At 37.9% G+C, this 23,490-nt stretch overlaps 1 protein-coding gene across 2 annotated transcripts in view; it reads right to left on the reverse strand.

The window, feature by feature from the left end:
* LOC124238448 (cell surface glycoprotein CD200 receptor 1-like) overlaps positions 1-6,895 on the reverse strand; it is a 32,597-nt gene extending 25,702 nt beyond the window's left edge. For both annotated transcript variants that reach the window (XM_046659418.1, XM_046659417.1), the window contains exon 1: positions 6,674-6,895. In XM_046659418.1, coding sequence (XP_046515374.1) covers positions 6,674-6,737 — 64 coding nt within the window. In that variant the 5' untranslated portion in view covers positions 6,738-6,895. The remainder of the gene's footprint in view (positions 1-6,673) is intronic.
* Between the last annotated feature and the right edge of the window lie 16,595 nt (positions 6,896-23,490).

The following is a 23,490-nucleotide window of genomic DNA, read 5'->3' on the forward strand; positions in this document are numbered from 1 at the left end:
TATACATGTATATATTTTTTTAAACAAAATACTGCTATTGCACACTTAGTAGACCCCAGTATAGTGTAAAGATAACTTTTATATGCACTGGGAACCAAAAAATTTGTGTGACTCACTTTATTGCAATATTCACTTAATTGTGGTGATCTGGAACTGAAGCACAATATCTTTTATAAATGGAAAGACATTCATGTTCAGGAGTCAGAAAACTTAATAGTGTTAAGAGGTCAACACTCTCCAAATTGATCTACAGATTCAACATAATCTCTATCAAAATCCCAGCTGGTTTTTTGCAAAATTTGACAAGTTAATTCTAAACTTATAAGGAAATGCAAGAGACCCTGAACGGTCAAAACAATCTTTAAAGACACCAAAGTTGGAGGACTCACATTTGCTTATTTAAAGACTTACTCCCATTATCAGGACATTGTGGTATTGACATGGGGATAGACATATAAATCGATGGAATAGAATTAAGAGTCTACATATAAACCAATGTGTCTATGGTCGACCGATTTCCAACAAAGGTATCAAGACTATTAAATGGTAAAAAAATAGTCTTTTCAACAAATGGTACTGGAGAGACTGGATATCCACATACAAAAGAATGAAAAAGGACTCCTTTATTACAAAAATTAATCATAGATCTAAATGTAAGAGCTAAAGTATAAAACTCTTAGAGGAAAAGGTAGTGGTAAATCTTTGACTTTCCATTAGATCAAGTCTCCTTAGACATAATGCACAAAAGCACAAGTGACAACAGAAAAAGTAAATTGTACATTAAAATTGAAAACTTTGTGCTTCAAAACAAGTTAGCAAGAAAGTCAAAAGACAAACCACAGAATGGGTGAAAATATTTGTAAATCACATACTTGGTAAGGCACTTGTGTCTAAAGTATATAAAGAGCCTTTATAACTCAGTAATATAAAAAAGAAATAACCCAATTTAATATTGGTCAAAAAAAGTAAATTATCTAAATACATAGCTCTTTAAAGGAGATGCACGAATGTCATATAAACACATGAAAAGATGCTCAACGTCATTAGTCATTAGGGAAAAACAAATAAAAACCACAATGAGATGTCATTTCTCTCCCACTCAGATGGCTATAATCTAAGAGAGAGATAAAAGCACTTGTTGGTGAGGATATGGGGAAATCGAAACCCTCACAAATTGCTGGTGAGAATTTAAAATGGTGCAGACGCTTTGGAAAACAATTTGGCAGTTCCTCAAAAAATGCAGAGTTACCTGGGCTTGGGATCAAGATGACAGAGTAGGAAGATCCTCAGCTCACCTACTCCCATGGACACACCAAAACTACAACTATGTATAGAGTAATTATCTCTGAGAACAAGCTGAAGGCTGACAGGAAAGATTTTCTGCAACTAAAAATATAAAGAAAAAACCACATTGAGATGAGTGGGGGGCGGAGATTCAGTCTGGTTGGGACCCACACCTCCAGAGTGACTATCCACAGGTGAGAGAGATATCGCAACTTGCAGAGGTCCTCCTTGAGGAGCAAGGGGTCTGAATCCCACACTGGGGGCTCCCCAGACCAGGGGATTTGCACTGGAAAGATACGCCCCCATAATGTCTGGCTTTGAAAACCAAAAGGGCTTACATCCAAGAGAGCTGGAGGGCTGTAGGTAACCAAGACTCCACTCTTAAAGGGAACTTGCACAAACTCACTCTCTCCAAGACCCTGTGCAGAGGCAGCAGTTTGAAAAGTGCCTAGGTCACACGTGAAGGAGACCCATTGACTAATTTTAGGGCATGTGCCAGAGGGTCAGGGATCTGTTGGAACTTTTTCCAGGGACAGAGGCACTGGTGGGCAGAGTTTTTTTTTGCTCACCTTTTACCTAGCTGGCCCAGCACTGCCTGGTGCCGTTAGTAAGGTTAGTCTACCTTACTAACACCATTCATCCCACCCTTGCATTCCTCTGTGGGTCCACCGCAGCCAGCAGTCCCCCAAAATGGCCGCCTACCCCACCACACCTGGAAGGCAGCCTTGGACGGCACCAGAGTGCCTCCCAAAGTGGCTCCTGCCCCAAGGGGCCAGCCCTGCACACAAAGGGCCTGCAACAGTCTTGGCCAGCCCTCACAGCCAGCTGCACCAGAGACCTGCCCCACCCACCAGAAGCCTGAAGCTGTCATGGCCAGTCCTTGCAGCCAGCCACACTGCAGGCCAGCCCAGTACATCAGTACTCCCACAGCAGTCATGGCCCAGCCACAACAGGAAGGCACGTACAGCCCACATGGGACACCCTGGAGCACCTGGCTCTGGTAACAAGGGGGAATTGCACAACTGGACCCCACAGGACACCTTCTACATAAGGCCACTCCTTCAAGCCTGGGAGACACAGCTGATCTACCTAATACATAGAAACAAACACGGAGAGTTAGCCAAAATGAGGAGACAAAGGAATTTGTTCCAAATGAAAGAACAAGACAAAACCTAGATAAATAACTAAACAAAATGGAGGTAAACAATCTACCAGAAAAAGAACTCAAACTAACGATCATAAAGTTGCTCACCAAACCTAGGAGAAGAATGGAGCAACACAGTGAGAACTTCAAGAAAAAGATAGGAAAAAGAGAGAGCTCAAAGAAATAAAATCAGAAATAAAAGGCAAAAAGTTACAACTGATATCACAGAATACAAAGAATCATAAGAGATTACTGCAAACAATTACACACCAACAAATTGGACAATCTAGAAGAACTAGATAAATTCCTAAAAGCATTCCAAGAGTGAATCAGGAAAAAATAGGAAAATCTGAACAGACTAATTACTAGTAATGAAATTGAATCAGTAATCAAAAAACTTCCAACAAACATAAGTCCAGGACCAGACGACATCACAGGAGAATTCTATTAATACTTAAAGAAGAGTTAATATCAATACTTCTCAAACAATTCCAAAAAATTGAAGAGGAGTGAATTCTTCCAAATTCATTCTATGAGGCCGGCATTAGCCTGACACCAAAACCAGACAAAGACGCTACAAAAAAAGAAAATTATAGGCCAATATCCCTGATGACAACAGATGCAAAAATCCTCAACAAAATGTTAGCAAATTGAGTCCAAAAATACATTAAAAGGATCATACACCATAATCAAGTGAGATTTACCCCAGGGATGCAAGGATGGTTCAATATCTGCAAATCAATCAATGTGATATACCATGGTAACAAAATAAAGAATAAAAATCATGTGTTCATCTCAATAGATGCAGAAATAGTTGTTGACAAAATTCAACATCCGTTTATTTAAAAAATTCTTTGTCTGACTTATTTCACTTAGCATAATACCCTCAAGGTCCATCCATGTTGTCACAAATGGCATGATTTCATCATTTTTTTTTTGCTAAGTTGTATTCCATTGTGTGTGTGTACATATATAGATGTATCTATATATATCTATCTCACATCTCCTTTATCCATTCGTCCATTGATGGGCATTTAGGCATTTAGGTTGCTTCTAAGTCTTGGCTATTGTGAATAATGCTGAAATGAACATAGGAGTGCATGTATCTTTTTGAATTACTGTTTTCATATTCTTTGGATAAATACCCAGAAGCAGAACAGCTGAATCAGAGGGTATTTCCATTTTTAATTTTTTGAGAAATATCCATAGTGTTTTACATAGTAGCTGCACCAGTTTGCATTCCCACCAGCTGTGTATGAGCTGTGTATGCTGAGGAAAGAATCTCTGAGCTACAGGATATATCAATAGAAACCTCCAGAACTGAAAAGCAAAAAGAACAAAGACTGAAAAAAACAGAATAGGACATCCAAGGACTGTGAGACAACTACAAAAGGTGTAACATTAATGTGATGGGAAAATCAAAAGGACATGAAAGAAAGAAAGGAACAGAAGAAATATTTGACACAATAATTACTAGGAATTTCCCCAATTAATATCAGATACCAAACCAAAGATCCAGGAAGCTTGGAGAGCACTAATCAGGATAAATGCCAACAAACAAACAAACAAAAACTAGACCAACGCACATCATATTCAAACTACAGAAAAACAAAAATAAAGGAAAAATACTCAAAGACGCCAGAGAAACAAAACATCTTACTTATAGAGGAGCAAAGATAAAAATTACATCCAACCCCTTCTCAGAAACCATGCAAGCAAGAAGAAAATGGGGTGAAATATTTAAAATGTTGATAGAAAAAAATCTGCCTTCTAGAAACCTGTACCCTGTGAAATTATCCTTCAAAAGGGAAGGAGAAATGTTCTCATACAAGCAAAAACTGAGGGATATTGTTTCCAGGAGACGTGCCTTGCAAGAAATGTTAAAAGTTCTTCAGGGAGAAGGAAATAACATAGGTCAGAAATTCGGATCTACGTAAAGAAAGCAAGAGTCTTAGAGAATGAATAAGTGAAGGTAAAATAAAAACTTCTCTTTTTCTATTCTCAGTTGATCTAATAGATAGAAATTAGTTAAAAATAATAATAGCAATAATGTATTCAATTATATTTATTTATTTTTATATTTATATCCAAGTGAAATGAATGAAGGCAATGATACAAAGGATGGCCAAAATCCAGAACACCCATAGTACCAAATGCTGGGAAGGATGTGAAGCAACGTGGACTCTCATTGATTTCTGATGGGAATGCAAAATGGTACAGCTACTTTGAAACACAGTTCAGTGGTTTCTTACAAAACTAAAAATACTCTTACCATGTGCTCCAGAAATAGCACTCTGTGGTATTTATCCACTGGAGTTAAAAACTTATGTTCACACAAAAAAACGGTACACAGATGTTTATAGCAGCTTTATTCATAATTGCCAACACTTGGAAGCAACCAAGATGTCCTTCAGTAGGTGAATGGCTAAATAAATGTGGTACATCCAAACTATGGAATATTATTAGGTGCTAAAGAGAAATGAGCTCTCAAGCCGTGAAAGGACACAGAGAAAATTTAAATACACATTGCTAAGTGAAAGAAGCCAATCTGAAAAGGCTACACACTATAAAATTGCTACTATATAACATTCTGAAAACGGAAAAATTATGAAGATACTGAAAAAATCAGTGGTTGCCAGGTCTTAGAGGGGAGGGAGGGATGAATAGACAGAATCCAGAGGATTTTTAGGGCAGTGAAACTATTCTGTGTGACACTATAATGATGGATATATGTCATTATACATTTGTTAAAACACAGAATGTACAATGCCAAGAATGAACCCGATGTAAACTATAAACTTTGGGTAATAATTATGCTTCAGTGTAGGTCCATCAATTATAACACGTGTACACTCTGGTGGGGGATGTTTATAATGGGGGAGATGCTATGCATATGTGAGGTTAGGTGGTATAGGGGAAATTTCTGTACCTTCCTTTCAATTTTGCTGTGACCATAAAACCACTCTAAAAAAAAGTAAGTCTTAAAATATGAAAAAAAACACAAAAATATTTTTATAACAAATGGATGCTTAATTTTATCAAATACATGAGACAATCTATGGTTTCCTTCCTTTAAACAGGTAATGACGTCAATTACATTGTTTTAATTAAACTCTCTTCAATTATACCATTTTATTGCCATCTGTTTCCTGACACTTCTAAATATTTCCCTAGCCCTTTTCTTGTGTCAAAATCCGCTATTCACTTTCTTTTGCGTTCACCCCAAATGTTCCTCCCTCCCTTGACTCCAGATTTCTTTCAGCTTTTCCTGGCCCTAGAGCCCCCTCTTTCATGCTTCTAAGAACTGGTTCTCTTCTCCCTTAACCAGACATAATATGGAAATGTGGAAGCCAACGTTTCTCAGAATGTTGTGAAATTCCTTTGGGATCATTGCAAGGAAAGACAGAGAGAATTCAAGTTTGTTTCTGGCTGCCTGAGCCTGCTCTGATTAAAGCCGCTCCACTCACTTCTACGTGTTTATGCTTTTGGATAAGATTCCATTTGTACAAAGAGTTCTGCCGGGAGCTTGAGATCATTGCCTTAGATTAATTATGTATTGTTTATATATTCTTATGTTTCCTGATCCTCATTTTTAGAAACAAATTGTACCCGTAAGTTTCTTGCCTCTATTTTAAAATTTTAAAACCACAAATAGAAATTTCAGTGCCAGAAATATTAGAAATATCAAAAGAGGGAAAAAAATTACACATCAATAAATATTAAGGTCCAAAAATTCAAGTGAGACAATAAAAATACAAACTAAAAAACTTGGGGAAAACTCTGCATTTTGTCTAGTCACGCAAGTTTAGTTTCACTCCATTCCAGAGCCCCCAATATAATTCTGGACTCAGTCAACTAGTCAGTGCACCATTGGATTAAGGTAAATCAGAAGATTTGCTGGATAATGAACAAATTTATCACTGCTACTAGGACAAATCATAAAACATCTTATGAGTAGATCAAGAGTATCCTGTCACTATTGAAAGATAGCTTAGGGGGCTGGCTCCGTGGCCGAGTGGTTACGTTCGCATGCTCCACCAAGGCGGCCCAGGGTTCGGATCCTGGGCGCGGACAAGGCACCGCTAGTCAGGCCACGTTGAGGCGGCATCCCACATCCCACAGCTAGAAGGACCTGCAACTAAGATATACAACTATGTACAGGGGGGCTTTGGGGAGATAAAGCAGAAAAAAAAAAAAGGAAAGACAGCTTATTTTTCGATAAAAATGTCACAGCATCAAACTTACCAGACACCATGATAATGACAGAGATTGGTAACCTCAAAGTTGAAGTCCTCAGCAAAGTCCACATTTGGAGTGGCGTTCTACTTTAACACGAGCTCACTGTACATCAATCACTGGACTCGATGAATCTCTCTCTTCTGGTCACCTTAGTTTACTCTCCCTTCAACAGGATTGTGCATCATTTTTCTTCGCTATTTTGCTTTATCTTCATGTCCATTCTATATGCTTTTGTCTGATTAGCCACTGACAGGAAATGTCAGTGAGTTCTTCTGAGTGATAAAGCGAAAAGCCAATGCTTACTATTGGTTGGTTCTCCCACAGTACTGAAGTCACAAGATAGATTATGTAGCAATTCATTTAAGAAAGAGCATTTGGGGAAATATAAATTACATATGGTAAAATGCATAAATCTTAAGTGTACAGCTTTATGAATTTTTACATATGCATGCACACAGATAATCATCTACAAAACCAAGGTAAGACCATTAATTAATACTAATTAAATCTTAATTAAAGTTAGATTATTGACTTAGAAAAGTAACTCCTGAACACTGTGTCTTCATGGGCTCTTCTTCCCCATGTCTTCATAGGCTCTTCCTCTTCTGTTATTTAAGAGGTTTCCTTCATGCTCCTTCTCTGTCAATACCCCTTCCTCAGAGATTAACACTATTCTGACTTCTATCACCATTTTGCCAGTTTTTGCACTTCCCATAAATGAAATTTTTTACTTGGTCCTTTTTTAATGTTGTGTAGTAGGGTTTTTTTGTATGAATTTACCATAATTTATTCACCTATTTCTCTGCAGATTTAGATTGTTCCAGTTCAGGACTAAGATAAATAAGGCTTCTATGAACATTTTTATTTTGTTCATACCTTTTGGTCTATTTAAGCATTCATTTTTGGGGGCATACACCAAGGAATAAAATTGATGGATGATAGGATAAACCTATGTATGGCTTTAATAAAGTCTTCCTGTTATGGGTTGAATTATGTCTCCTCAAAATTCATATATTGAATTTCTAACCCCCAGTACTTCAGAATGTGACCTTATTTAGAAATAGGGTTATCAGAGATATAATTACTTAAGATGAGGCCATACTGGAGTAGGTAGGGCCCTAATCTAATGACTTTGTTGTAAAGAGGAAAACTAGACACAGACACTGGGAGAAGGCCGTGTAAAGATGAAGGCAGAGGTCAGAGTGGTGCTCCTACAGTTCGATAAATGCCAAAGATTTCCAGCAAACCACCAGAAGCTAGGAGAGAAGGAAAGAATAGAGTCTTTCTTCCTGTTTTAGAAGATTTAAAGATCCTTTTGATGGTAGGGCACAACACAAAGACACTTGAATAGATGAAAGGCAGAACTCTTTGTTACTTACAATTCCAAAAGGGAGTAGGCTGTCACATAAGGCCACAGTGGTTTTGCACTCACAGACAGGGTAACACCAAGGTAGAGCTATAGAGGGTAGCTTATGAATGGCAAGTGGGGTGGGGTTATGATTAAAGGGCTGCCAGACTGGCTAATTTGAATAATTTCCCAGGTTCCTGTGCATGACTGTCTATGGGGCTGTTCCTAGTTGTCTGGTACTTCGCCCTGGGGCAAGGAGATTGTATACACAGTGGCCTGGAGTGTGAGAGCCCTCATAAGGGAAGTAGTCAGGGTGTGGACTTAACTGCTCAAAGAGAGGAACTGAGCATCCTTTAGTCAGGGCCTCAAAATTGGGTCTAGACAGCATTTTAGGACAATAAAAAACCATGTTAAAATTGACCCATTGATCCTCACATCAATGTTGAGCTTGATTATTTGAGGTATTTGAGTGACTCAAATAGTAGAGGAGACTTTTAGCAAGTAGTGCATAAGTTACCCTAAACAGCATAAAAAAGATTTTATTATGACACTAAATGGAAGAAAACAAGTAGAAGTAGAAGGAGTCCTTGTAGGCTGGTCGATAACCAAGTTCCCAATTCTATGGCATTAGCCAAGAAAACAGATCTGGAATTTTCAGAATCTCTAACAACATCCTGGCTGAGTTGTAAAGTATGTTAAAAACATAAGTTCTATTTTTTATGACAATAATACTTTGTGTATTCCTTGGTTCAAGGTGGTAAATACAGCAGTTACATTGTTGGAAGATATGAACTGATAGTTTGGTAAGGTATATGTAATGGTTAATGGTATTTGTAACCAAGAGGAAGGGGTAGTTGTGGTGGTCATGGTCAGAGATGAAGGGTGGGAGGCTAAGGTGGCAAACTGGAGATTGGAAGTGGGAGAAGGTGCCAGAAAGAGGGAGGTCCTCTCCACAGGGGATCGAGGGGTGAACCTATATGAGGCAGAAGTCTCCTGGGGAAAGCAATAATCTCCATTAATTTTTGCAATAGCACAGATAGTAGTACCCTCTACCAGATTTCCCTTTAGACATGGGAGTGTAGGGATGTACGCTTTGGCAGAGAGCAAGGAGTACACCAGGATTATGAGCTAGGCAAACAGTGAGGGACAGTTTTTGGCATCAGAAGCTCATGGCAATTTATGGCCATCATAGGTAGCCCACAGATTCTAGGTGGTATGAGAGGAGGTTGCTAGAGCCTGTATAGTGAAGGATTCTCTGAGGTACTAATGGGAGTGCCTGATGATTTTAATTTGGATCCATTTTAGAGCCTTTTGTTGGGGATAGGTAAGCTCATTTCTAAGTAGCAGCAGAAGAGGGATTAAAATTAAAAATTTAATTTAAAATTGGTAAATGAGGAATATGTTGCCTATAGAACTCAAAAAGGGTTAAAAGATGTTGGACTTGCGTGTCCTTAATGAGTATGTTAAACAAAACTCCTTGGAAGAGCATGTCATTAATGTAAAGACCATACTTGCGTCCCTGGAGAAAGGTGGCTATAGTTAAAATTTTGCCTGAAGATTGTGTGTGATGGCTAGGCTGCCGAGAGACTTCATGGGTAGGCTAGTAAAGGTGTGTTGTATGCCTTCAGAGATGAAGAAAACTGCAGCTGACAGGCTGTTGAAACAAGCACTGAATAGAACATATTAGATGGAGTTACTTATTTTAATAGTATTAGATATTGGGTATGGGAGCTTCAGTAGATGGGACCACAGTATTAAGGTTCTGAAAATCTACCATGAGGCCTCATTCATTTTTTACAGGTTTAAAAACAGGCAAAACTGAGCTGTCAAATGGAGAAGCAGGGAGGATAATCACCCACTTATTAATTAGGTCTTATATAATGTTTTAATCCTTGAAAGACCTGTTTTAACTTACATCGAGCCATATTAACTATTTTAACTGAGGGTCTGTGGGGTCCCATTTTGTCACGCCAATTTGTAGATGCCAAAGACTTAATTTAATTTTAATTTATTGCTTATTATGTCATAGTGTTTATGCCCACTGTCCTAGTCTATTCAGGCTGCTATAACAAAATACCATAGGCTAGGTGACTTAGAAACAACAGAAATTTATTTCTCACATTTCTGGAGGCTGAGAAGTCCAAGATCAAAGCACTGGCACACTTGGTGTCTGGTGAGGGCCTGCTTTCTGGTTTATAGACAGACTTTTTCATTATATCTTCATATGGTGGAAGGGACAAGCTAGCTCTCTGGGGTCTTTGTTATAAGAGCATTCATGAGAGCTCCGTCTTCATGACCTAATCACCTTCCAAAGTCTCCACCTCCAAATACCATCACACTGGAGGAATAGGTTTCAATATATGAATCTGGGGGAGGGAAGGACAATACAAATATTTAGTCTTTAGCAGACCAGAAACACACCTGAGAGCTAGACTCTGGAAAGTGTGGCTCAAGTGGCTTCTCACTCCTATTGCCCTAAGGTGGCCCCCACTTGAAGGGCTAGTATCTAACTCATGAAGTTTAACCCTTTAGAACTGTTCCTTTTTAATATTCCAACACTGAGGAAATTTGGGTAAGGAAAGATGTGGAAACCACCAGCAGACAGAGCAGCAAGTAACTAGGTTGAAACACAAGCTCACCCGTAGGTGGCAGTTCCTTCCAAAGCCACTCTCCTGGTGGTTTGGAACCAACTAGTAAGCCAAGATCAGACTCCCAAAAAGGTATACAAGTCAGTAGTCATGCCATACTATCCCCCTCAGAGTGCCAATTGTTTTATAAGGTTGAAATATTCTTTTGATGGTGGGACATAATACAATGACAGATGAAAGGCAGAATTCTTTGTTACTTACAATGCCAAAGGAGAGAAGGCTGCCATGCAGGGCCACACAGAGGTTGCCCCCGGGGACAGAGTAACAGCAAGCTGGAACCGTATGGGGCAGCTTATATAGGACAAACAGAGTGAGGTTCACTAAGTTTCCTGGGTTCCCATGCATGGCTAATTTGAACAATTTCACAAAATCCAGGGTGAAAAGGCTGTCCCTAGTTGTCTGGTATAGGGTTCTGGGGCAGTTAGGGCAGGTGCATAGCGGCCCAAAGTGTAAGATCCTGAATACGGAAGTGGTTGGGGTGTGGACCAGATCATGTGCTCAAGAAAGGGAACTGGCTGGCCTCTAGCAAGGATCTCTCAAAACCCAATCAAGAAAGCATTGAAAAAAACTACACCACAAAGCCCTCAGAAAGAACCAACCCTGCTGACTCTGTGATCTTGGACTTCCAGTCTCCAGAACTGTGAGACGGTAATTTCTGTTGTTTAAGCCACTTAGTTTGTGGTACTTTATCAAAACAGCCCTAGACAATGAATACACTTCCAAGCTAGTAGTGCCGTTTTTCATTCCTACCATTGCAGACGGCTAGTTACTACACATCCTTACCACATCCCCCTTGACAATTCACCACATCTCACAGCTCAACTCAGATTAGCTATGTTTCAAGCGGTCAACAACCCTTGTGGCAAGTGGCTAACACATTGGACACCACCATTCTACAGCATTATTTGTTTCTATGCCATTACAATGCTCTAAAATTTTCTGTATAAAATCACTTTTCACAGAAGCAAATATGTTTAATCCTTGCTTAGAACTTGAGAATATTGCCAAAAAATTATTCTGAACTATTTTTCAACATATGATTTTAAATGGTAGAGATACAACTTACAATACAGCTAACAAAATATACATAAATTTTGGGGCCAGCCCGATGGAATAGCGGTTAACTTTGCATTCTCCACTTTGGTGGGCTGGGGTTCATGGGTTTGGATCCCAGGTGCAGACCTACACACCACTTATCAAGCTATGCTGTGGCAGGCATCTCACGTATAAATTAGAGGAAGATGGGCACAGATGTTAGCTCAGGGCCAATCTTCCTCAGCAAAAAAGAGGAGGATTGGCAGCAGATGTCAGGGCTAATCTTCCTAAAAAATTTATATATATACACAAGTTTTGAATTCTTCTGGAACAATTTACTCAAGTCTTCCAATAGAATTTAAATGAGTTGCTTTATGACTTTCATAACAACAGAGCAAAAACCTAAAAAAGATGAGAATTTCATTCTCTGTCATTTGTAAATTTTCCTAAAGATTCTTTTTCTCTTACACATTACAAGTAACTAAAGTGCACAGAAAAAGCTTTGACAAAATTTAATACCAATTGTCTTCGTCTGCTAGGACTGGTATAACAAAATACTACAGAGTGACTTAAACAGAAATTTAGCTTCCAATAATTCTGGAGGATGGAAGTCCAAGATCAAGGACCAGCGGGGTTCTGGTGAGGCTTGTCTTCCTGGCTATCAGACAGCTGCCTTCTTGTTGTGTCCTCAGATGGCTTTCTCCTGTGTGTGTGCTTGGAGTGAGAGATATCTCAGGTGTCTCTTCCTCTTCCTACAAGAACAACAGTTGCATCAGATTAGGATGCCATCCTTATGACCTCACTTAACTTTAATTACCTTCTCAAAGGCCCTATCTCCTGATACAGCCACATTGGGGATTAGGGCTTCAATGTGTGAATTTGGGGATAGTTCAGTCCATAACACTAATTCATGATGACAAAAAATCTTTCAGAAAAATAGGAATAGGAATAATAATAATAGGGAACTTCCCCAACGTGATAAAAAGCATCTACAAAAACCTACAGTTAATGTTATCCTAAATGTTGAAAGAGAGAATACTTTCCCCCTAAGAAAGAAAATAAGGCAAAGATCACTGCTGTCACAACTTTTGTTCAACATAGTGTTAAAAGTTCTAGCTAGTGCAATAAGGCAAGAAAAGGAAATAAAAGGCATACAGATGAGAAAGAAAGAAACAAAATTGTTACTAGTTGCAGATGGTATGATGGAACCATTTTGTATTTTGACTATATCATTGCCAATATCCTGGTTGTGTTATTGTTTTATATATTATATTATAAACATTATGTGTATAGTTTTGCAAAATATTACCATCGGAGGAAACTGGATAAAGGGCACATAGAATCTCTCTGTATTACTTCTTACAATTGCTTGTGAATCTACAATTATCTCAAAGTAAAAAGTTTAATTTAAAAACTTAAAATTAGAAATAACTTCCATACTGTCATTTGTAAGTGTTCCTAAAGATTCTCTTCCTCTAGATATTACATGCAGCTAAGGTGCATTTTTTTTATTGTGGCAAATATATATAACTTAAATTTCACCATTTTATCCATTTTAAAGTGTATGATTCAGTGTCATTCAGTGCATTCACAATGTTATGAAACCATTGCCATTACCAAGTTCCAGAAGGTTTTTATCATTCTCAAAGGAGACTGTATACCCATTAAGTAGTCACTCCCTATTCCGCCTACCCCTAGCCCCTGGCAAACACTAATCTGCTTCACGTTTCTGTGAATTTGCCTATTCTGGATATTTCAGATAAATGAAATCACACAATATGTGGCCTTTTGTGTCTGGCTTCTTTCATGCAGCATAATGTTTTAAAGGTTCATCTGTGTTGTAGCATGTGTCAGTATTTCATTACTTTTCACGGTTGAATAATATTCCATTGTATAGATATGGCACATTTTGTTTATACATCCAACAGTTGATGAGCTTTTGGATTGTTTCCTACTTTGGCTATTGTAAATAGTGCTACTACAAACGTTAGTGTTCCAGTTTTTGTTTGAACACCTGTTTTCACTTCTTTTGTCTATATACTTGAGTGAAATTGCTGAGCCATGCACAATTCTATGTTTAACTTATTGAAGACTCACCAAATTGTTGTTTACAGTGGCCTCACCATTGTACATTTTTATTAGAAATATATGAGGGCTCCAATTCCTCCACATCCTTGCCTAAACTTGTTATTTTCTGTTTTATGATGATGGTGATAATGATGATGATTACCATTCTAGTGGGTGGGATATGATATCTTATTGTGGTTTTGATTTGCATTTCCCTAATGACTAATGACATTGACCATCTTATCATATGCTTGTTGGCCATTTGTATATCTTTGTCGGAAAAATGTCTATTCAAGTCTTTTACCCATTTTTCAGTTGGCTTGTGTGTTTTTGAGCAGTATGAGTGTTTTATACATTTTGGACACCAGAACCTTATCAGATATATGATTTTCAAATATTTTTTCACATTCTATATGTCGTCTCACTCTTTTGATAGTGTACTTTGATGTACAGAAGTTTTTAATTTTGATAAAGTCTAATTTCTGTATTTTCTTTGGATGCTTGTGCTCTTGGTGTCATATCTAAAAAAAACCCATTGCCAAATCCAAACATAGTGAAGAAGTTTTCTTCTAACAGTTTTATAGTTTTAGATCTCCTACTTAGATCTTTGGTCTATTTGGGGTCAATTTTTGTATATGGTGTGAGATAAGGGTCCAACTTCATTTTTTTTCATGTGGTGATCCAGCTGTCCCAGCATCACTTGATGAAGACATTATTCTTTCCCCCAGGTAACGATCTTGGTGCCTTTGTTGAAAATCAGTGGGCCATAGGTGTCTGGATTTACTTCTAGACTCTCAATTCTATTCCATTGGTCTTTATGTCTATCCTTTGGCTAGTGCCAAACTGTTTTGATTACTGTAGCTTTGTAGGAAGTTTTGAAATTGGGAATGTGAGTCTTCCAACTTTATCCTTCTTTTCCAATATTGTTTTGATTATTTGAGATCCCACAAAATTCTATATGAATTTCAGGATTTTCCATTTCTGCAAAAAAAGCTCTCTTTGAGTAGTATTAACATTTTAATATTAAGTTACCCATCCAAGAACACAGGATGTCTTTCCATTTTTTTAGATCTTCTTTAATTGTTTTGGCAATGTTTTAATGATTTCAAAGTACAAATCTTGCAGCTCGTTGGTTAAATTTATTCCTAAGTATTTAAATTTTTTCAATGCTATTGCAAATGGAATTGTTTTCTTAATTTGCTTTTCAGTTTGTTCATTGCTAGTGTATAGAAATGCAACTCATTTTCCCATGTTGATTTTGTATTCCACAACTTTGCCAAATTGGTTTATTAGCCCTAATTGTTTTGGGAGGGTTTTATGGTAATGTGTTTAGGATTTTCTATGTATAAGATCATGTCACATGTAAACAGAGATAGTTTTATTTCTTCCTTTCCAATTTGGATAACTTTCATTTCTTTTCCTGGAACTTCCAGTATAATATTGAATAGAAGTGGCAAAAGCGGCCATTTTTGTCTTTTTCCTGACCTTAGAGGGAAAGCTTTTCATCACTGATTATGATGTTAGCTGTGGGTTTTTCATAAATTCTTTTTATTGTGTTGAGGAACTTCCTTTCTATTCATAGTTTGTTGGGTGTTCTTATCACAAAAGAGTATTAGATTTTGCCAAATGCTTTTTCTGCATCAAATTAGATGATCATGTGGGGTTTTTCTTCCTTCCTTCTATCAAAGTGATGAATTACATTGATTAGTTTTTGTATGTTAAACAAGCTTTGCATTCCTGAGATAAATCTCACTTTATGTGGTGTATAATTCTTTTAATATGCTACTGGATTCAGTTTGCTAGTATTCTGCTGAGGATTTTTCCATCTATATTCATAAAGTATATTTGTCTGTAGTTTTCTCTTCCTGTGATGTCTTTGTCTGACTTTGATATCACAGTAATGTTGACCTCGTTAAATTAATTAGTAGATGCTTCCTCCTTTTCTACTTATTGGAAGAATTTGAGAAGGATTGGCATTAATTCTTTTTAAAATGTTTAGTAGAATTCTCCAGTGAAGCCCTCTCACCCTGGGCTTTTCTTTGTTGGGAGGTTTTTTTTTACTGATTCAATCTCTCTACTTGTAATAGGTCTGTTCAGATTTTCTATCTCTTCTTGAGTCAGTTTTGGCAATTTGTGTGTTCCACAGATCTTTTAGGTTCTGTTCATTTTTCTTCATTCTTTTTTCTTTCTGCTCCTCAGACTGGATAATCTCAATTGAACTATCTTCAAATTCTGTTTCTTTCTTCTGCCTGTTCAAATCTGCTATTGAATCTCTCTAGTGAATTTTTTATTTCAGTTATTATACTTTACAGCTCCAGAATTTCTACTTGTTTCTTTTTTATAATTTTTATTTCTTTATTTATATTCTCTATTTGGTGAGATGTCATCCTCCTTGTTTCCTTTCACTCTTTGTGCATAGTTTTCTTCAACTATTATAAACTATTAAAATAGTTTATTTAAATCCTTTTACTAGTAAGTAAGTGTTTCTTTAGAGACAGTTGCTTTATTTGCTTTCTGTGTACAGGCTGTTCTTTCTTAATTCTTTTATGCCTCATAATTTTTGTTGAAAACTGAAAATTTTAAATCTTATAATATTATGGCAATTCTGGAAATCTGATTCTCCCATCTCTACTGGATTTATTGTTGCTGCTTATTGTAGTTGCTTTTGTTTGTTTAGTGACTTTTCTAAACTAATTTTTTAACAACTTTCTTCTTTGTTGTGTGACACCTCTGAAATCTCCATCGCATTAGTTTATTGGTCAGCTAGTGATTTGACAGTAATGCCCTTAAACATCTAGAATTGGGGGGGAGGGGAAAAACTCTCCTAGTCCCTGCAGATGGGCTCTGTGTGTGTATTAACATTCACCAGGCAATTGACAACTCTGCCTTAGCCTTCACTTCCTGCTTGAGCCGAGCCTGAATGTCAGCCAGAGGTGAGAGCTGAGAACCTTCTCAGATCTTTTCTGAGCATGTGTCTAGCCCTGGGCATGTGAGTGATCTTCCAGATTCCCCAGAATACAAGGGAGCTTTTTAAGGTCTTTCGTCTCCCACGTATCTCTTTTTCCAGCCTCTTCCTTCTCAGGCTTTTTGGTGTGTCTACTGCTTGCCCAGTCTTTTATCTCTTCCCCCAAGCAGCTGCCACTATATGTTTGACGTTAAATGCTTTTGACAAATGCTACCCAGAAGGCAGCTCCAGCCCTGAGATAGTTCCAAGATGAGAGAAACAAGGCAAGCCCCTAAGTCAATTCCTCAGGGAGCCACTAGACAGGTCAAAACACACAACCATAATTCTTTGAGAACAAGGTCTATATTGCCCCCTCTGGCATAAGTAAGCCACAGCAGAAGTATGGGCTACTTTCCCGTTAGCCGCTGCCCAACTGGGGATTAACAGGTAGAAGGCAGGTAAGTTAAAATGCCATATCAGGCTCTTACTGAAATTTAGCAGCTTTGTTCTTCACTAGCATTCTGCTGGTCATTGTAAGCTTTTCATTAGATTTCAGAGTTCTGAAAAAGTTGATTCTGACAGCTTTTGCTAGCCTAATTGTTGCTTTAGAGGAGGAAGAGAGTTTGGAGTTCCCTACCCTGCCATTCTTGGTGAGGTCTCTCAATGCATTTGTTTTTAGGTGGTCTCTAACCATTTCTATGCCACAGTCTCTAACTTTATTCTCCTCAAAAGTTAGATATTTTTATTTGCCTTGGAGGTAACCTATTTCTTATATGGCAAAATCTGGTCACTTTCTTAGTCACTTTTGGAGACTTTACAGCCTTTCATCAAGCATGGCTTCAGCTGCTTCTGCTTAGACTTGTCTGGGGCTCCAGGTACTCTGACCACGTCCACAGCCAGCTTGCCTCATTGCACCTCCCCCTCAATTCTCTGGGCAGTCTTTCTCATCCTTCTCCTCCACCTGCCTCTCTAAAGTGCATATTTAACACTGAAATAGTTACCCACATGAACTTCCTGTTCAGGTTGATTGTTATCTCAGACATTTCCACCACAAACATTTTCTCTAATAGAATTAATCACATGAATGCAAATGTAACATATACGCACAAACCAAGTATAAGGTTCTCACAGTGTGGTCAATTGTGGTTATCAGAAACATCATGGCTTAGAATAAACTATTCTTTGCTTAGTTCTCATCTGAAGCACAGGCGAGGTATTTGGTTATTTTGAATGCTACAGTATCTATATCTGCTGTAACTTTTTAGTGATATATGGTCTAATCAGTAGTCTCCAAATGGTTTTGATAATGAGTAAGAATTTATTTTGCTTTACTCCTGAGAGGATTTTTTTAATCTTTTTTGTTCTCACTTAGAATGAAAACTAGGCCAGCTAATAACTCCATGATTACATTGTCAGCTAACAGATCCTACCATACATTCAATGAGTAGCATGACAGAGAGAGAGACATATTCTGAGTGAGCTATGATGGGTTTTATTTCATCTTACCTGCAGATCTGTACCAAAGAGGACAGGAGAGAATTTAAAAATGGACAGAAACTCTCATTTTTGTCATCCTACCTCTTTCCTCTCGTACTCCTCCAGTTGTAAAACAAAAGAAAAAAGAACTAGATAGTGCTATCCCACGAAACAAAATACAAATGTAAAAAAGAAATCACGATTAGTGATTAACAATAAATCCATTTAAATGTATAGTTAAAACTAAACACTTGAGGGAATTATGGCTAAAGAACAGAATGTAAATATTTGAAACCTTCAAAATATAAAAATGGTATATAACTAACAAATCAGAAAGTAGGAGGAAAGGTGGTTTGAAGAAGTGTAAAGTTGTTAAGATTTCTTCATTTTTCATGTCAGGGAGTCAACTGACACTATGTGACAGTGAGAATATAACATAAGTTATATCATCCTCTTAAAAAATGTTCGCAATCTTTTAACTTAGAGAAATCCTTTAGAAATAAGTGTTTCATCTGGTAAAGACATTTTTTTTTGTATGTAGGTGGCAAGAGTCCAAACTCATTTGAATAAACACATACGCAGATTTGCTTTCTCTACTTGGCATGCTGTAGTTTTTGTTTTGTTTTCTTTAGTTTAGTTTATTGAATGCCTTATACATCATTACAGTAAACTGGAAAATATTGCTTCTGAAAAGGAGCTCATATTTATATACGTATATATGCATATATACTTTATTTTTTAGAGAAGTTTGAGGTTCACAGCAAAATTGAGCGGAAAGTACAAAGAGTCCCTATGTACCCTGAACCCCAACTCATGCATAGCCTCTCCCATTATCAACATCCCCACCGAAGTGGCACAATTGTTACAATCGATGAACCAACACTGATACATCATTATCACTCAAAGTCCCTACTTAACACTAATGCTCACTCTTGGTGTTGTACATGGTGGAGACATTTTTATCTCAAATTCAGTAAGAACTTCTGTTTCTTCCTCTAGTTTAAAATCAAGTAACAATAAATGTAATATTTTGTATTGAAAGTAACATGATTATATAAAAGAATTTTTGTGAAATAATTTCTGTCTTTCCTTCTTTTTACATATATTCATACATCATTCGACTAATGTTAACAGTGTTTCCAGGTGGTGGAAATTTATGAAATTACGTTTTTCTCTATTGCTTGAATTTCCTATAGTAAGCATGTTTCGTTTTCACCAAAATAGAGTGTCATTATTTAAAATAAAAAAACCAAAGAGAAAAATATATACCTAAGTGACCACTCATAAATATCCCCGCAGTAAATGTTAATGCTGATTTATAACATATTTGGCAGAACTGTGTTAGAAAGGTATCTTGAAAAACAGTAGGAGACTTTAAAAACCCCAGAGAAAGATACAGTAAACATTTAGATTTGGGAAAACAAAAGCAATAAGTGAGATACCTCAAGTGTTTATTTAGGTTAAAAATGGAAAAGTATTTATATCAAACTTGACACATACTTAAGGCAAGTTAGACCAAGTCCCACAGTGTATTATTCAACTAATGCAGCCACAAACTGGCTGCAAAATACCACAAACTGGCTGGTTAAACACACAGTGTTTGTCCAGAAGGCAGGTTGTTAAGGTTGGAGGCTGTGTAAGTTAATAACAAAAACCAGAGCCCTGCTTGTGTTAATTTTAAAGAAAATGGCCAGAAGTCACTTCATTTATAAAACAGGACAAAAACACAGAAAGAGAGAGCAAGCTCTACAGTTCAGGAACAAGTCTGAGTCTTAACCACCAGGAATCGCAAATATCTTTTTATAACTCTAAAAAAAGACTGACAGCCAGCAACTCAGAAATATACAACCAATTCAGGTAAATCAAATGATACAATTTATGAATTTTCACTAGGTTTTTTCACATTTGGTAATATTTTATAACTTTATATAATTTTCTAAAGTGATGATTCCCAAAGTTAAAACTAATTCAGTCTTAAGTGGTCCTAATATATATTTCTTATCAGCTAAAACAGCAATTATCAGACATTATGGTCTCAGGATCCCTTTATACCCTTAGAAATTATTGAGGACCCCAAAGAAATTACCTTAGAAAAATCTAGAAACACACAAAAAATATACAAGTAGTCACTCCATAAGCCATCAATGCAACAATACTAATATATGCCACACAGCATATAGAAAATTCTATTGTGCACTTATGAGAGATGTAAGTGCAAAAAGCAAAATAACATCTTAGTATTATTATGAAAATAGAAACAACCTTGAGGACTTCCTACAAGGGGTCCTTGGACCACATTTTGACTAGAGCTAAGCTATAACAAGCTGGAAAGTCCAAAGATTGCTCTTCTCTTGTCCTCTAAAGTGTCAAAAATGTTAGGGATCAAGAAAATATAGAAAAAAGAAAAATGTGATCTGATTTAGTACTTGTTTTTCTGAATTTAGCAATTCTAGTTAGCAATGCAATTGTGAATAGAAAGCTATTTGCACTTTTAAATAGAAACCTATTTCTTCTGATTATATGCTATTTTGCCCCACAAAGATTGCTGCTGTGCCCTATCACATCTAAAAAAAATGCATATAAGACATAAAAGCTTTCACATAAATGATCAGCTACCCCCAATTTCTATTTCCATCCCTGTTAATAAGAAAATCTAGAGGATAGTGTCAAGATAGCAGCATAGACAGACTCTGAACTCACCTCCTCCCATGGATACAACAAATTTACAACTGCCCTTGGAACAATTACCCCGAGAGAGAACTGAAAACTGGATAAAAAGAACCCCCAAAGCAAAGGACAGGGCTGACAGAGATAGAAGGCAGAAATTCCTTCCTGGAGAGAAAAAAGCCACATTCTAGCCACAGTGTTTCACAGTTGGCTGGGAAAAGTCTTAAGGTATGAAGTCTTCCCTAGAGGAGTGGGGGATCTGAGCGGGGGAGCATTACCACAATAAGCAGCTTTTGGTCTCAGCACAACCAAGACAAATGTCATAATATTTGGCTTTGCTGATTATTAACTAAAACAGGGAATACCCCTAGAAAAGCTCTCAGACATAAAGGAAAATAAAAGTCTGCCCTTAAAGGGCCCATGCATAAATTCACTCATTTCAGAAAGCAACCTAAAATCACCAGAAAGAAAGGTGCACAGTCCTTTGATGAAAAGAGGCTCACTTGATAGGCTCTGGGTGCATCTCAGTGAGAGATGAGATCTCTCCAGGAACTGAGACATTGGTGGCAGCCATTATTGAAACCTATGACAGGCATGATGACACAGATGGTGGCAGAGACCATTGGAGTTCTTCCCCTGGCCTGTTTGCCCAGTAGTCCCCCCCATCTACTAGAGCACTGATTTAATCCAGCTCAGCAAGGGCAGGCAGCTTGCCCTAGGGACTAGCCCCATCCAACAGCTAGCCCTCGGGCAACTTGTGGGCCTGCATAGGCTGGGTGCTTGGATGCTCTGCAGCAGGGCAAGTGGGTCTCCCTGTGTGAGGCAGGGCAGGTGTGAGGGGTAGGCCTGTGTTGGTGGAGAGTATGGGGCCTCTGCAGTGGGGCAACTTGATATGCTTCAGTCGGTGGAGATGCACACATGGTGTAGGACTCTGTTGATGGCATGTGTGGCCTTGTGGGCAGTGGGGCCTGTCAGCTGCAGCAGACTTGTGCTTCTCAAACAGCCACATAGGGGGTAAGCCTCACCTTCCAAAGCCTGAAACAATTGGGTGCTCCTTTGCCTGGGGCCAGCCCCAGTGGCAAATCTGAGAAAGCTGAAAACAGCCTTGAAAGCCAGAGGCCTAAAGCAATTGTAAACCCTTGAGCCTAGCAACCAGCCATGCTGCGGGCCCAACAGAAAAACTGCAACACGAATGTACTATTAGATCTTGCAGCCAACTATGCTGGGGCTCTCCACACCCAATAAAGTGACAGAAGGGACCAGAGCAGCTACATGCAGCTGAGCATTACAACTAACTGGCTAGAGGGACAACCTAGCCTGCCCAGGCACCTGCAGCAAGAACAACCTTGCCACAACAGAAGTACACATGTAGCCCCCACAGGGGACACTCACAACATTTGGAACTGGTGATGAAAGGGAAGCACACTACTGGGCCTCATAAGGCATCACTTACACAAGACCACCTCTCCAAGATCAGGAGACATAGTTGATCTACCTAATACATAGATATCAGCACAGAGAAAAAGCCAAAGTGAGGAGACAAAGGAATACATGTCAAGTAAGGGAACAGGACAAAACGCCAGAAAAAGAACTAAATGAAACAGAGATAATCAATCTACCTGATAAAGAGTTCAAACTAATAGTCATAAGGATGCTCACTGATCTTGGGAGAAGAATGGATGAATTCTGTGAGAACATCAACAAAGAATTGGAAAATACAAAAAAGACCCAATCAGAAATGAAGAATACAATACTGGCAATGAAAAATTCACTAGAGGGTCTCAATAGCAAAGCAGATGATACAGAAGAATGGATTGGCAAGCTGGAGGAAAGACTAGAGGAAATCACCCAAGCTGAACAGATGAAAGAAAAAAGAATGACGACAGTCTAGGGGGCCTCTGGGACAACATCAAGCACACTCATATTTGTGTTATAGGAGTCTCAGAAGGGGGAGGCAGACAAAGTGGCAGAGCACCTATTTGAAGAAATAATAGCTGAAAACTTTCCTAACCTAAGGATGAAACAGACATCCAGGTACAGGAAGCACAGAGAACACCAAACAAGATAAACCAAAAGAGGCTCACACCAAGACACATTATAATTAAAATGTCAAGAATTAAAGATAAAGAGAGAATCCTAAAAGCTTGAAGAGAAAGGCAACAGGTTACACTCAAAAGAAACCCCATAAGGCTATCAGCTAACTTCTCAGCAGAAACCTTACAGGCTAGAAGGGAGTGGCATGTATATGTAAAGTGCTGAAAGGAAAAAACCTACAGCCAAGAATACTCTACCTGGCAAGGTTATCATTCAGAATGGAAAGAGAGATAAAGAGTTTCCCAGACAAGTAAATATTAAAGGAGTTTATCACCAAGAAACAAGTCTTACACGAAATGCTAAAGGGACTTATTTAAGTGGGAAAGAGAAGATCACAAATAAGAATAAGAATATTATCAAAAGAAAAACAATAAAATCACTGGTAAAGGCAAAAATACAGTAAAGGTAGCAGATGAACCACCTATGAAGATAATATGAAGGTCAAAAGACAAAAGTACTAAAATTACCTATTTCCATGTTAAGAGGGTAATGGATACACACACACACACACAAAGAGGTTAGATATTATAGCAAAAACATAAAA

This window comes from Equus quagga, chromosome 4 (genome assembly GCF_021613505.1).
Source record: "Equus quagga isolate Etosha38 chromosome 4, UCLA_HA_Equagga_1.0, whole genome shotgun sequence".
In the NCBI taxonomy this organism is placed as follows: Eukaryota; Metazoa; Chordata; class Mammalia; order Perissodactyla; family Equidae; genus Equus; species Equus quagga.